The sequence below is a fragment of the Lepus europaeus genome, chromosome 4 (assembly GCF_033115175.1).
Source record: "Lepus europaeus isolate LE1 chromosome 4, mLepTim1.pri, whole genome shotgun sequence".
NCBI lineage: Eukaryota > Metazoa > Chordata > Mammalia > Lagomorpha > Leporidae > Lepus > Lepus europaeus.
This window is the reverse complement of record NC_084830.1, coordinates 69,662,628-69,679,204: the sequence shown is the minus strand read 5'-3', so window position 1 is coordinate 69,679,204 and position 16,577 is coordinate 69,662,628. Positions and strand designations below refer to the sequence as shown.

At 41.0% G+C, this 16,577-nt stretch overlaps 1 protein-coding gene across 11 annotated transcripts in view; it reads right to left on the bottom strand.

Moving 5' to 3' along the window:
* Window positions 1-16,577, bottom strand: part of STAU2 (staufen double-stranded RNA binding protein 2) — a 360,539-nt gene that overhangs the window by 139,373 nt on the left and 204,589 nt on the right. For all 11 annotated transcript variants that reach the window (XM_062188357.1, XM_062188348.1, XM_062188355.1 and 8 more), the window contains one exon: window positions 1,288-1,595. In XM_062188357.1, coding sequence (XP_062044341.1) covers window positions 1,288-1,595 — 308 coding nt within the window. The remainder of the gene's footprint in view (window positions 1-1,287; window positions 1,596-16,577) is intronic.

Here is a 16,577-nt window from a genome sequence, read left to right as displayed (position 1 = left end):
TACGCATTTAAAATTTCAGGTGACACAGCCAATAATTGGTAACAGCTTCTTTAATTTCATATTAATAGTCCAATTAAAAACACTAACAACTATCTGGCAATAGATTTGAAAGAATCAGAAGAGCTCTGTGAAGGGGAGAAAAAGAAACCAAACATGCAAAATACCTCCAAAGAACATGTGATCTTCTTTCTTATTTTATAATCTAAACTTGTAAATTTTTTTTTATAAATACATGATCACTCTACACAATACAGATCTTCTAAGCATTTCTAAAGGAAATTACAGTTTTTGGTCTTAAGGAATAAGACTAAGATGGAAAGGGTGGTGAAAACAGTGAAATTTGAGGAGGCAACATACTCTTCTAACACACAAGCAAGCTGCAGTTCATCCAGTCAGGGCAGCAGTTACAGTTCAGTACATAATCTTCAAGGCAACTAAGAAACCAGGACACATGTACTTCCTCTTCCTGGGGTTAACAATTCTTTTCATTGCTCCATAAAGGAGTGTTGGTTTTTGTGATTTTTTTTTTCAAAAAGAAACAAAGAATAAATAGGGGGGAGCAAGGTTTCCATCCCCAAATTCACATACACAACTTAAGTTAAACTATAAGCTAGTTGTAGACTACCAAATGAAACAGAATTTCAGATACCATCTGAGGCAGGTGCTACTCTACCTAGACAGTTCAGAACATGACCCAGTAAAACAAATACACATTATTATGCCTTAAACAACTAGAAAGCATTTCCTTATCAGTCACATATCAAGTTTAATGAACTCCTAAGCTTCTGGACGTGTACCTTAATGGTGTATCTGAATCATAACTAACAAAAGAATGACAAATTCAAAATTGCTATGAAAGTAAAAATCATCCTTAGAAAAAAATCTTAATGTAAAAAGAGAAAGGAACTGAGTGTGAAGTATTATCAACCAAATGTCTGAAGACAGAATTTTTGTTTTGTGGAAGACAGTGTGAGGAGAGCAATGCACCCAATTAGGATCAACTGGAAGACTGAACAGAGTGTGAAAAATGCTTAAAGGAAATAAAGGAGGAGGGGGAGAATGAGGAAATGGAGGAGTCAGGCAGCAACAGAGCTGTGGAGAGACTGAAGATGAGAGAGAGGGAGGCGTGTGCATGTGATTCTTCTATTCTGACCTTGTGTTCCTAGATTATTTACTATGTAAGTGGCACACAGGCCACACAGGCAGGCAACAAGGAGCCGTCTGATGGGCGGAGATGAAGGATTTGGTGCTAATGAATTGGTTGGTTGGTTGGTTTTTGATTCATACCTGAAAGCCTTGAATCCTTGCTAAATATTCCAGTTGTTTTGAAGGTTGTACTGGAGAACAAGGGGGAGTAGGAGAACTTCCTTTTAAACCTATGGCTTCGGCTGTAGGAGATGTTCCATTCATGAGGAGCTCCCTGGCAATTGTAGCTGAGCTATTCGATGTGGGAGATATACTGAAGAAAGAGCTGGAAGGCTGGTTCATATCTTTGGGTGACAAATAGCCTAGAGTGGTGCCAGAGATTACTTTGTGGCGGCTGGCTTCCATCTCTTGATAAACATCAGGAGACAAATGAAGAATTCCTTTTGGAGCTATAAATAAAATGAAGTAACATTGTTATTACACTTAAAATAATGAAAATAGAGACATGCTACAGCATTATTACCCCAATGGCTTCACTGGGCGTAGTAACAAAGAAACAGAGCACTGCCAATCAAGCATCTTCCTCAGAACTGCTTTACTTAAGAGGCAAAGGACCTAGGCTTCCATATTCCTAAAACGAGATGTTTAAAACCCCACGGAAGTAGTTTCATTGGAACATGTATTTGGTAGGGAGACTAAGGAAGGACAAGGGAAACTGATCCGTGGAAAGTGGGGACAAAACCTGGAAATACGCGGTGTCTTCCCTATAGTTTCGTATTTTATATCTCATACAAGACATATGAAACTCCAGGAAAGTGGCCAACTGGGGCACAGAAGGCAAAATGAAAGCTGGGTCAGTCCAAACTCCTTGGGAGACACAAACCTAAATATTCAGTGGCCTCCTGGGTCCTCTCTTCTGCACAAGAACCCCCACAGAAAACCCCAAGTCAGGAAGGTGTCAGAAAGTAATGAGGCATCCTCTTCCTAAAATTAATGCTGTCTCTACCTTGTTTAGCTTATTAATACCACCACCATCTCTCTGCCTGCTGTCCAGCCTAGACTTCTGGCAACCACCTCTGAGTCACCCACAGCCAACTCGTTACTGTGTCTATTCAAACAATCCTATAATTTGCCACTTCATCTTTGAATGAGTTAGTTTAAGCAAGGCCATGGATATGGTCTGAAAATAACAGCAGTAAGCCTGAGCCTGTGTCATCAGTTGGTGGGGTTTTAAACCTATGAGAGAAGCACTTTCCTTTGGCAAACATTTGTCTCAGAGAAGTCTTAAACCGTATTTCAAACTGCCTGTTATTAGTAACTCAAATTACATATCTCTGGGGGTGGGCATTTGGCCTGACAGTTAAGATGCCTGGTAAAAGTCACCCACATCCCCTGTTTGATGCCTGGGTTTGGTACCTACCTGTGCTCAAACTCTAGGAGGCAGCAGTGATGGCTCAGGTGACTGAGTCCTGGCCACCCAACCATAAGATGCTTGCAGCAAGTTACCAGCCCCTCGTTTCTACCCTAGCTGGAGGCCGCTGCAGGCATTTGGGTGGGGAGTGAAATCATGTCTACCTTTTAAAATTGTTCATATCACTGCCTGCAGACAGTGCTCAGGGACAGAACTCAATTCCTTTGTTCTTGTCCCTCCCTCTCATGTCATTAACCTTCTGATTCAAGCCTTCAACATTTCTCACCTAAGCAAACTGTAACAACTGCTAAAGATTTTATGGCTGCTAGTCTCCCCAGGGTCCAGTGCCCAAAACCTGCTCTATAATATTCCATGACAAATACATCTGGAAAATAATACAAATTATATCACACACATCTCTTTCTCGGAATGAAACATGCATATTATTAGCATAGTAAACAATCTAAGAAACCCAGAATAACAGAAATCTATTCAACTTGACTTAACTAAGTTTCCCAAGTTTATTATATAACCAAGCTTTTTTACATAACCTTAAAAACTGTTAGCACTGTGAAGTACTGGGCTAGCCCATTCTCTGCATAATTTCCAATTAGAGTTTGCTGATCCTTTCTTCTGCTTGATTTATTGCACTCTTCTGGTGAATTCTGCATCTCAGCTATTATATTCTTCAGCTCCATGATGTCTACTTTTTAACATTTTCTTGCTTTGTTGGAATCTTCACTTTGTTCACCTGACCTCAGTGAATATCTTTATGAGGATTATTTTGATTTCTCTGTTAGGCAAATCGTATGTCTCCACTTCATTAGAGTCAATTTCTGAAAATTTCTCTTATTTCTTTGTAAAATATTTCCCTGTTCATTTGTTTCATATCCCTTGATTCTCTGTGCTGTCTAATGTGATTCTAATGTGACTGCACATTAGACAAAACAGTCACCTGTCCTACTCCTCACAGACAGGTCTCTTGCAGAAGAATACTCTCAGCTACCATCCTAGCCAGAGACTCTGTGGGCCTCACAAATGTCTGCTAGTCTAACCTATTTTTGTTCTTGGCAGCCCCAGGCATCTAGAGTATGCCCGCACCATCAGCATCCTGAGACAAGCAAGACAGAAGCCACGTCTTCAGGAAGCTTCCAAATAAATTAGGTTGTTGGGCGCACAGTGCACTTTTTGCTTCCCAAGAAAGAAGTAGAGAGGTGGCATTTTTCAACTGTTAGCTCTGTGCTGGGCTGGGGGCAGTGGCTATGGAGACCACTAGTCTTCTCTGTTCCCATTGGTCCCAGGTGGGCTGAAGTATGCCACCTCCCATTAGCATTCTTGAGGCGGGTCAACCAGAAGCTGGTCCTCTGAGTAGCCCCCCAAAAAGTTGGGGTTCTGGACAGTTGTTATACCACTTCCCTTTCTCAGGGAGAAGATGAGAACTGGGGGAATTTGTCCTAATTGTGTATCACTGTGCCTGGGATAGGGATTATGGCAAAAGGATACCTCAAATTTCCCTACTAGTTTCAGTGTGGCTGGTTTTGAGCTCACTGGGGGGATGCAGGAGCCTTTTACCTAGGTTTTGGATTTCTCATAAACAGAACATGCCCATGAATTACTGTTGAATTGGTATAATCGTAAGGGGGAGGAGGGTGCAGGGCTTCTTATTCCACCACCTTGATTAGAACATTCTCTCACTTAAAAGTTTTTGGTTCCCCATCACTTACACTGTAGAATAGAAACTTCTCAGAATGACACAGGAAGCCCTTAAAATTCTGCTTTCAACTTCTCTCTCTAACCTCATCTACTAAATTGTCCTTGACAGACTCCCTGCTCCAGTCACACAGATGCATTCACACTTCTCCCAACATTCCAGGTTATTCAATCCAAAGACACTTTTACTTCTATCACACTAGTACAGACATGCTTAAATGCACATGCATGGATGTGCGTACACCCCTCATACACACACACACACGATTCCACACCATTCTTAGTTCAGCTTTGCTACCGCTAGAGCATGACAAGGGAGCCGGGCAACTGCAGAAGGTAGAAAGGAAGGGACCAAGTTCCAGGGAACTTTATTCTGATGGCATTAAAACATGTAAGAGTTTTGTGTGTGTGTTTTAAAATAGCTTAAAATAATACATCAATTTCTTTTATTGATTTTCTTTATGTATTTGCATAGGTTTTCAAATTCTCTACATTAGCAAGTATCAGTCTTTTATAATCAGGAAGAAATTTCAATACATTTTTGAAGGGAAATAAAAGCAATGAAAAACACACAGATAAACCACATGAGACAGAGAGAACTACTTTTAACATTTTGCTTTAAAGATACTTTTTAGCTCGTTTTATTCTATTTTCTGAAAAAACTAGTTAAACACAGGAGTATCAATGATCATACTATGTTTACAAAACAATATACTCTACCAGTATATTTCATTATAGGACCTGTTTCATTATAGGACCTGTTTCTTGAAACAATTCTGTGGGTTTTTTTTAAAGATTTATTTATTTATTTATTTATTTGAGCAGTACAGTTACAGACAGTGAGAGGAAGAGACAGAGAGAAAAGTCTTCCTTCCGCTGGTTCACTCCCCAAGTGGCTGCAACGGCCGGAGCTATGCCAATCCAAAGCCAGGAGCCAGGAGCTTCTTCCCGGTCTTCCACATGGGTGCAGGGGCCCAGGCACTTAGACCATGTTCCACTGCTATCCCAGGCCACAGCAGAGAGCTGGATTGGAAGAGGAGCAGCCAGGACTAGAACTGGCGCCCACATGGGATGCCGGCACGGCAGGTGTAGGCTTAACCTGCTGCGCCACAGCACCAGCCCACAATTCTGTGTTGATGGGCATCAAATTTGCTTTCAATTTTTCCCAACTATACACACAGTGATAAACATAATTAAATTGTTGATCACATGAAAATTTATTTCTTTTTTTTTCCTTTCTTCTTCTTTTTTTTTTAATTAAACTTTTATTTAATGAATATAAATTTCCAAAGTACAGCTTATGGGTTACAATGGCTTCCCCCTCCCAAAACTTTCCTCCCACCCACAACCCTCCCCCCTCCCGCTCCCTCTCCCCTTCCTATCACATCATGATTCATTTTCAATTATCTTTATATACAAAAGATCAGTTTAGTATATATTAGGTAACGATTTCAACAGTTTGCCCCCATATAGCAACTCAAAGTGAAAAAAAAAAATACTGTTGGAGTACTAGTTATAGCATTAAATAAGAGTGTACAGCACATTAAAGACAGAGATCCTACATAAGACCTAAATGAAAGATCTCTGTTAGTGAGATCCCAGTGGAAAGAACGGGGCCATCAAAGAAGGAAGTACCTTTCTCTGAAGGGAGGAGAGAACTTCCACTTTGACTGTGACCCTATCGGAACAAGATCAAAGTCAGCGAACTCTAAAGGCTTCCATAGCCCTGGCAACTCATGACTAGAGCCTAGGGAGATTACTGACGCCATGAACAGGAGTGTCAAATTGTTAAGTCAGCAACAGAAGTCACTGTGTACTTACATCCCATGTGGGATCTGTCCTTAATGTGTTGTCTAATGTGCAGTGATGCTATAACTAGTACTGAAACAGTATTTTTACACTTTGTGTTTCTGCTTGGGTACAAACTGATGAGATCTTTACCAATTACATACTGAATCGATCTTCTGTATATAAAGATAATTGGAAATGAAAAAAAAAAACCTGGTGTTAAATTGGAAATGGCATAGAAAATTAATTAATTTTAAAAGAAAATTTATTTCTTAAACAGAATTCTTAATCTAAAAGATAAACATTTTAGGTTTTTATATTAACAAATTACTCTCCAAAAAAACACTGTACTAATGTCACACACCCACAGAAACACAAAAGTACCTCATTACATATTTTGGTATTAGATGTCATTACTAAAAACTAATGGCCACTTATTAACAGACAAAGAGCAGGTCAGCGACTGCCTGGGTATGGGGGCTAGTGGAAGTGACAGACTGCAAAAGGGCACTAGGAAACTTTTGGGAAGATGGAAATGTTTACTTTGCCGGCATATAAGCATGTCAAAACTGATCAAATTGCATGTTTTATGTACTTCAATTATACCTCAAAAGTAAAAAATCTGCCCATGTAAGTGGAATGTCATTATTACTAATTTCTTTCACTAGTTACATAAAATGTCATATAATTTTTACTTAAAGAATAACTTAAATCTAACTCTAAATTCTATATTTAATTTAAGAAATCAAGAAACTTAACAGCATTACTTCACTACTGTTATTATACAGCAGCAATGAGCTTGCCAACAGCAATATTATGAAGCAACAAAAACGCTCTCTCAACACTCAGGAGAGGCATTACATCACTGGGTAAGAACTCTACAGAGTTCAGGCTCCCCTACTTTACAGTAAAGCCTGGTAAAAAAAATCCTTTTTTTCCCCTACAAATAAAGAAGATTCTTTCTCCAGAACTCAACTAATAGAACAGTCATGGAAATAGTACAAAAACACTATTGCACTAACATGTGATACATCCAGTCAACTATTTAAGGATTTTCAATTTGAATATCAATAACAGCATAGAAATTGGACATAACTTTAGGGTCTTCCTGTTGGAAATTTAAGTTGCTTTTTAATAGTCTAAATACATATAAGTAAAATCAGAGTAATTAAGGGTATGCATAACTAAGAACTTTTAACTTATTTAAGCCAATTAGGTCTCCCCCAAAAAACTGCATCAATTTATATTTCTATTAGTAGCAAGTGACTAAACCTGCTTTCCCACACTTCTGCCAAAACAGATTTCAGTTATTCCAAACAATCGTTGCCACTTTGCAGGGTCACTGATAACTGCTCAGGATAAGCTTTTTCTCACGTAACCAACCAGGGTCTGTGTCATCTTTGATCAGTTTCTTTGCTCATGGACTTCAAGCACTGTATTCTCTTCACTCCGCTGGTTACATCCATTTGTATTCACCTTTTATCTAAATGAAAAGGTCCTGAACTCCTTCTCCCATCACTTATCTTTTGTCCTGGATTTTGCCTTTGCTGTTTCCACCTGGGAACTGTAGGTTTGTAACCATACACAGCTACATTGTAGCTAAAGCACGGACATTGTTCTAGCTTTCTACTTCATTATCTTACATAATTCCCACAATGACCATATCAAATGGGCATTACTGTTTCCCTATAATAGAGATGAAAACACTGAATCCTGCAGAGGGTAAGAAATAAGTTGCAACACTAGAACTGAACTACTGACAGTCTGTCTCTGGAGCCAGGATACTTAACCATCACATGAAGCAGCCTCTTGAAAGAATGGCTGTCCATCCAGCCAGCTCCAAATTTTCCTGGGGCAAACTTGCTCCATGGTTGATGCATGTTGTCATGGCTGTCCCTAGATGTTCCAGTGATGGCCTCCCCAGAATTTCACTAACATATGTGAGCATTTTAAACATCTAAAGTTGCCACAGTCTAACACATCTCACCAAACAGGAAATGCAGGCTACTGGACTCTTGCGACATATTTTGCTCAACAGATCTGTGCTTCTCTCAAATGGGTTTGTGACCCATCTGGCATACAAAGCTTCCTGGATTATCTTCACAGACCTCCAGTGTTCTCTGAAGAACTGTATAAAAAGTCCTGACTGGAGATTCCCTTAAAAAGGTCCAATCATGAATAGATAAGCAAATTCAGGAGCACTTTGCCTTTTAATGTTCACTCATGTCATGATATCTTTCAGAAGGGTGGCAGAACATAAATGTTTATGTAAATAAATAATAAATATATGTTATGTAAGTGGTGTTGGAAGTATCGGAACAGTAGGGCAAGCCAATACAGAAAGAGAGATGATGCTACCACATTGGTCCAAATTGCTATTTCTTCATAGAGTGAATTTGTCAGTTTTTACAACAAATTTTGAAAAAACTTCTTTATTTCACCATAAATCAGCCTGAATTTTTGCTACAATGTTGGACTCTAAATTTATTTAAAAATACTTCAATACCCAGTAATATTAAGGTCCCCTTCTGCCACAGTGGATTTTTTACAACAAAAAATTATAATTAAAAATTCTTAAAAACTTGAAACGCAGACTGTTAGTTTAAAATAGGAAATGCAAGAAAAAAAAGTATGAACAATAATAGTTTCTTTTAAAAAACTATTTATATGAAAATCAGTAGAATCCAGGTATAGTCTGTAGTCTAATTAATTATATGGTTTTAATAATGAAACAAACTATAGGTTTGAGAGGTTGAGTTCTAGGTACATGAAAGCTCTCTGTGTCATTTTTGCAACTTCTCATGAATCTATCATTAGTGCACTTTAAAAGTAAAAACAAAAAAACCCACCAAGGACAGAAAATCACAGTTATGTCAGCGATTTCTGGAACTCTCCCCTAGTAGATGGGCCCCAACACAGACGGGGCTGACAGCAAGGTGGGAAGGGCTGGCAGCAGCACTGGTCTCCACACGGCCCTAAGGAGGTCTGCAGCAAGGCCCATTCCCTCTGCTGAACACACAGTTCCTGGCTCCCTAGGATGCTCAGGCTCCAGCTGCTCAACATTTGTCCACCTGAGAGCACAGCAGAACCTGGTGGCCTCACACCTGTGAACCTGTTCCTTCCCAGAGAAGCCTGAGGTCATGTATTAGTAGCGGGTACACATGACGCAAAGAGGAGTGCACTGCACCATCACAGTGGTGTCTGTGGAGGCCAGGAACAGGCAGGGTCCGTCCTTAGCAGCATTTTTAGCTACCAGGCTGATGTGAGCTGCAGAAACCACTCCTTCTGCCACCTGCTGTTGAGAGCCCAAGGAAGAGGCGGGATTTGTGTGAGACCAAGGCCGACAGAAGAAACGGGATTTGTGTGGGACCAACCGCTTCTTTTCCACACAACTCACTGAAAACATCCTTGGTTCTGCCTAATTTTCAAGACAAATGTAGACCACAGTCAAAAAATCAACACTGCCAAACTTGAAGGAAACTCTTGTGAAAAATTAAAAAAAGAAACATGTTGGATAAGAGCAAAACAGTGACAAAAATCAAATATAAATCATTTGTCAGCAGTTTTCTTTTTTAAGGTGAACTTCAGAGTCACCTTGAAAGGTAAAATCAAAAAGAAAAAGAAAATTAGAGAGTCATTATTGAACAAATGAAGAAAGCATGCTCAAAGAGCTTCACTGACATCAATAGTGAAAATTAACCTTGTTCTTGCTGTCGGAGTTATAGGAAAGCACTGATTTTGTTAATTTGGGGATTTTATTACTCCTTTTTATTCCTTACATTTAACATAATGATGTAGGTGAGGCGTTGTTAATTTGGTGACTACTTATGAGTAAAATTACTGAGAAAGACGTTTTCAACAAGAGAGTCCAGGCTTTTGGTGAGCAGTACTATGTGAAAGACCCACAAAAGGTGCAACTCCAGGGCACAAGCCTGACCGGAGGTGGTAACACAGAGCCCTGCACACCTCACAGAGACAGTAGGGGCGGGAAAGGGAAGGTGCACACAAATATACATTAGCTAGAGGCTTTAGTGACAATTTTCAAATCCCAGGCTGAAATGTTAACTTTTCTTTAAAAGAGGAAAGTGAAAAGTATATGATGACGAAGGCTAGGAACATGGACTGGTGACTAAATTCACGATTCCATTTTCTTTTTACCTTACATTAATTTTTATTAGAAATTTTCTTTAATAAGAAAATTCTAGAGTCCAAAATGAGTGATGAATAAAAGAATAGCTCTGGCACAGGGTTTTTAATAGGGATCCAAGGGCCCCTAAAGGATCCATGAGTGGGTGTTAGGAGAGTAATAAACTGTACATTTTGGTTATACACAGTGATGCGTATCTTTCTGGAGAGACAACCTAAAGTTTATATAAGAAATGAAAAGGGATCACAACCCCTCTCCCCAACTCTGCAAAACCCTTAGGTCGTATTAAGCATAGTTCTATGGGTAGGAGCAATTTTCGAATAGAAGACATAATTACAGGTCAAAAATGAGGAAAAACTGTATGAAATGATTAGAATGTACAAGAGCAGAAAACCTTGTATGTGACTCAGACTAATAATAGAGTAGGTGGGTAATTGGGAAGTTCAGGCATTCCCAAGAAGCGTACACACCATTCATTTTAACAATAAAGGTTTCACTTAGTTGGCTTACTTGGGAGAATGTTTCTAAGGTTCAACATTTCTCGGTAAAGGCAGAACAGAACGATGAGTATTGCCACTGAATAAGACAAAGCTGCTGCGGTGAAAACGAAGTTTGAGAGCAGCTTACTAGCTTGAGGCACCATCATTATTAGTTTATGTAAATGGGCTAACATTGTGGTTTGAAAAATAAAGAACATTCTCTGGTTATCTTTCTTCATGGAAAAACTCCATTAGTGACTACTTCCCTAAGACTGAAAAGGATGCCATGAGTACCATGTGACCCAGCACCTGCTCCCTCAGCAGGAAGAAGTGCACACTGAAACAGACAAGAGAGCACCACAGAGCACAGACACAGCACCACCGTATTTACTTCCCAGGGTCCTGAGTATCTCCTCCTAGTCCATACCCTCAAACAACTCACAAAGCAGGGATAACAAGGACAACTGTAGCGGACTCAGTCCTCATGAGATCTCCAGCTTGCTTCAAATGCTTTGCCTGTGTTGGCTGAGGAACTCTGATGATGGTAGGGACCATAACTGTCTCCACTTCACCTCTGCAGGCTCTGATACACAAAGTGGTTACAGGACTTGCTCAAAGTCACAGCCAGAAAGTGGCAGGTGTTGAGATCACTACCAGGCATCTGGATATACAGTTGGTTAGTTAAATATTCAGCATTACCAATTTTTAAAATTACCTTGTGAAAATAACAAATACGTATTCTTTTTTTTTTTTTTTGGACAGGCAGAGTGGACAGTGAGAGAGAGAGACAGAGAGAAAGGTCTTCCTTTTTGCCGTTGGTTCACCCTCCAATGGCCGCCGCGGCTGGTGCGCTGCGGCCAGCGCACTGCGCTGATCTGATGGCAGGAGCCAGGTGCTTCTCCTGGTCTCCCATGGGGTGCAGGGCCCAAGCACTTGGGCCATCCTCCACTGCACTCTTGGGCCACAGCAGAGAGCTGGCCTAGAAAGGTAGGCTGGCGCCGTGGCTCACTAGGCTAATCCTCCACCTTGCGGCGCCGGAACACCGGGTTCTAGTCCCGGTCTGGGCACCGGATTCTTTCCCGGTTGCCCCTCTTCCAGGCCAGCTCTCTGCTGTGGCCCAGGAGTGCAGTGGAGTATGGCCCAAGTGCTTGGGCCCTGCACCCCATGGGAGACCAGGAGAAGCACCTGGCTCCTGCCATCAGATCAGCGCGGTGCACCGGCGGCGGTAAAGGAAGACCTTTGTCTCTGTCTCTCTCTCTCTCTCTCTCTCACTGTCCACTCTGCCTGTCAAAAAAAAAGAACAGGAAAGGAGCAACCGAGCAAGAAAGAAAATTTATCGACAAACAGAAAACTCTTATCCATGGCAGCAAAGCAGAGTGAGGACTCCCCCCTCCTAATTATAAGCTGTAACGAGCTCCCCAGTTTCCGTGATACAGCAGTGGTTGTGTCAGAAAAGGCCTAGCAGGGAGCTGAGCCTTTCTTCTCTGCCCCTATGGTGCCAGTGGAGACCACCTGGGAGACCTGGACTTCCCCCCACCTGGTAGTAACTACAGGCCCCTCTGGCTACAGGGTTGTCAGGACAGGAACCAAGGAAAGCCAGGGACTGGCAGGAATGAAGTCATCTCATTGTGGTATCAGTGCAGACCCCTGGGGCTCAGAATTCTCACTGCCTCCAGCAGTAACAAGGAGCCCCTGACCTGGGGTGTCAATGGAGGTAGAATGGGGTAATAGATTTGTACTTCCAGCTAGCAGAAATAATGTGGCACCCCTCACATAACCTGCCAGAGCAGTCTCCCTCTCCCTCTCTCTCTCACACAGACACACACTCCAAACAAACAACAACAACAAAAAACAGATACAAGGTCTTAAATATGAGCATGTCTAAGTTTCAATTTAAAAAAATCACCAGTTACATATAAGAACCATAAGTACCTCAACTGAATGAGGGGGAAAAAACTTTTTTTTTTTTTTAATTTATTTTTGACAGGCAGAGTGGACAGTGAGAAAGAGAGACAGAGAGAAAGATCTTCCTTTGCCGTTGGTTCGCCCTCCAATGGCCGCTGCAGCCGGCGCACCGCGCTGATCCGAAGGCAGGAGCCAGGTGCTTCTCCTGGTCTCCCATGGGGTGCAGGGCCCAAGCACTTGGGCCATCCTCCACTGCCTTCCCGGGCCACAAGAGAGCTGGCCTGGAAGAGGGGCAACAGGGACAGAATCCAGCACCCCAACCGGGACTAGAACCCGGTGTGCCGGCGCTGGAAGGCAGAGGATTATTAGCCTGTTGAGCCACGGCGCCAGCCGGAAAAAAACATTTAAAAGATGCCAATAGTGAGCTAGATAGAAATGTTAGGAAAATCAAACAAAAGTTTTATAAAGTAGCCATGATAAAAATGCTTCGGTGAGCAAGTACAAACACGCTCTCAATGGCTAAAAAAGAGAAAGGCTCAGCAAATAGAAAATCTCAGAAAAGAAACAGAAGATAAAAAGAACCAACTTTAGAATTAAAATATACAACCAAAATAAAAAGCACAGTGGACAGATTCATTTGCAGAGTGGAAGAAAGAGGAAAGTACCAGTGAACTACAATTTAGAGACAGAAATTACTGTTAGAACACAGAAGAAAAAGATGGCAGAAGAAAATTGAGGAGAGCCTCAAGGACCAGTTGGGACAAAAGATCTGACACCTCCGTTCTTGGAAAGGACTAAGTGGGTGGGGCTGAAAAAGTATTCAAAGAAACAATGGCCAAAAACTCAAACTGGTAAGAGGCATAAACCTTCAGATTTAAAATGCTGAGTAAATCCCAAGTAGGATAAACACTAAGAAATCCACACCAAGACATCATAATTAAACTTCTGAAAATGAAAGACAAAGAAAAAATGTCTTCAAAGAAGTCAGAGAAAAACAAAACCTAACCTTAGGGGAATGATTATTTCGAATGACAGAAGATTTCTCATCATAAACCACAGAGGCCAAAGGGAGTAGCACCGTATTTATAAAGTGCTGACAAAGAAAAGGACCCTCAACCAAGAATCCTACATTCAGCAAAAACACATGAGGAAGGAAAGGGATATCCCAACATTCTCAGGTGGGGGGAAAATGAAAATTTCCTCCATCAGGCACATGTTAATAGAATGGCTAAATCAAGTTTCTTAAGCAGAAAGGAAATAAAAACAAAAAGAATCCATGGAACATCAGGAAGAAAAAATGTAAGCAAAAAATATGGGTAAATACAAGAGGATTCCTCTCACCTCTTGATTTTTTTCTCTAACTGTTGTTTTTCAGATAAAGCAATAATTATGCTGGTGTGTGATGTGGTTCTAAATGTATAAAACCACTTAGACAATTATATTTTCAGTGAGCGGGGAAGAAGGACATGAAGGGAGGGAAGGTTTCTACACATCAAACTTGGAAAACAGCAGTATCAGTAAATTGACAAATTACATACATTCAGTACTCTCCTCACCCAGTTTTACTTTCCATGGTTTCTGTCAGCTGGAGTCCCAAAATTCCAGAAGTCAACAATTTCTACAATTTAAATCATGTTCTGTTCTGAGTAGTGTTGATAGCTTGCAAAGTCCCATGCCAGCCTGCCACAGACGGGAGTCATCTCCTTATCCAGCATGGCTGCACTGTACGTGCCATCGGCTGCTTCTCATCTAGTAGCTGCCTCTGTCTTCAGATCAGTGGCTATGGGTTTACAGTACCTGTGTTCATCTAACCCTTGCTTTACTTCTAATGGCCCCAAGTGCAAGAGTAGTCATGCAAAGGAGGCAGCAGGGCATACTAACTCTGGCACTATGTGACGATGCTGCAGGTCATACAGGAAAAAATAGATAGGACCTGGTACCGCCTGTAGTTTCAGGAACCCACTGAGGGTCTTGGAATGTATCCCCTGTGCATGAGGGGACACTACTATGACACATAAGGTCACCACTAAAAATGCCATACAGTAGGACACACTTGAAAACACTCTAGATAATCTAAATGAAATGTTAAAAGTAGTCAAGTAACCCACAGGAAGGAGGGAGAAAGAAAAAAAAAGAATAAAAGAAAAAATAAATTTAGAATAACAGATTTAAGCCCTAACATATCAATAATTACATTAAGTATAAATGATCTAAATATAAAGGAGAATGACAGAGTGGAATAAAAAATACTGCCCATGAGAAGCTCATGTCAAATATGACAGAGGCAAGTTAAAAAGAAAGGAATGGTTAACTTCTAAGTTATCTGGGGGAGCTTCCCATTAGAAGAAGCACAGTACAAAAGGATTTTATCTTTTGGTAACTAATTACATGAGGGAAAGAAATTTTGTGTTTTGTCAAGATAATCTCATGTATTTTCTATCTTTGGGTTTAGAAAACTGAATGTTAAGAGTTGATTTTTAATATCTTTTAAGTGTATATTTCTACTAATCAAATATTAAATATACTTAATAAATATATTTAAACATAAAAAAAAGAAAAAAAAAGAAAGGAATGGGTGGCGGGACATGTCATGCACATATTAATGAACAGAAAGCAAAGAGTTCTACTTCCAAATAACGAGATGAAGAGATCTGTGGACTCCCCAACAATCATAACTGGCAAAAATTAGTTTTAAAAAATTCAAATGTCAGGAAGTGTGCTAAGAGCATTTGCCCCAAGTTTTAGAGGGAGTTATCTAAATCCTCGAAATTTCCTGAGTAACAAAAATCTCTGTTATTTCTGGCGGACTACGTGGACCACGGCAGATATGCTAACAAAGTGATGAGCTCCTGGATAGTTTATGGCAATGAGATGACTCAAGATGGGAGCATGCTGTGTCAGAGAGACCAAGCAAATGACTGGAGGGTTAATGTCTGGAGCCACATGCACATGAAGTCAGCCTGATCTCCAACAGCTTTAGACAGGTATCAATTTCATGGCCAATTATTTAGTCAATGATGCCAACACAATGAAACTTCAATAAAGACTGACAACTCTAGAAGCAGAAGCGAGCTTCTCTAGCTAGCATTACTCTGTGCATCATTACAGTGTTCACATCCGTGTGCCAGCAAGAGAATATGCCCTGAATCCAAAGGAAGCAGACCCAAGAAGATTCACGTCTGCACCACCGCGGATCTCATTCTTCCTGTCTCTTCTTTTGGCTGCTTCTGATTTGTATCCTGTTTGTTGCAAACCTGTAATTTTGAGTATAACACTTTTGTGAGTTGTGTGTCATTGTGGAAAACTCTCAAACCTCATGGGGTAGTAGGAATCCACAATTAGTAGCCAGCTATTCAGAAGTGAGGGTGACGGGCCAGCGCTTTGGTACAGTGGGTTAAGCCACTGCTTGGGATGCTGCCACCCTATATCAGAGGGCCAGTTCCAGTCCCTGCTGCCCTACTTCCAGTCCAGCTTCCTGCTAATGCACCTGGGAAAGCAGTGGAGGATTAGCCAAGTATTGGGGCCCCTTCATACATGTGAGAGAGGTGAAACAGAGTTCCTGGCTCCTGGCTTCAAGCCTGGCCCAGTCCTGGCTGTTGTGGCTATTTGGAAAGTGAACAAGCAGATGGAAGATTTCTCTCCCTCACTATCTCCTCTCCTACCCCTTCCTCTCCCTCCTTCTGTTCCTCTGCCTTTCAAATGGGGAAAGGAAAAGTAAATCAAAGAAGGACAAATGAGGGTGGCTCTGGAAACTTCCAGCTTGCAGCTGGTATCAGAAGTTAGAGCAGTATTGTGGAGTACTGCACCCTTAACTGACAAAAGTTAGTCTAGCTTTACATTTTATATCAGAAGTCATTACATATTTACTCAAGAAACCCTAATTACTCTTGGTGAGGACCTCTAGCATTTGAACTACAACCTCCTCCCTCTGCCCTGATGTAAGCAGGCAAATAAGATTAAACTGATTAGATTTGTGAGCTGGAGACCTTGT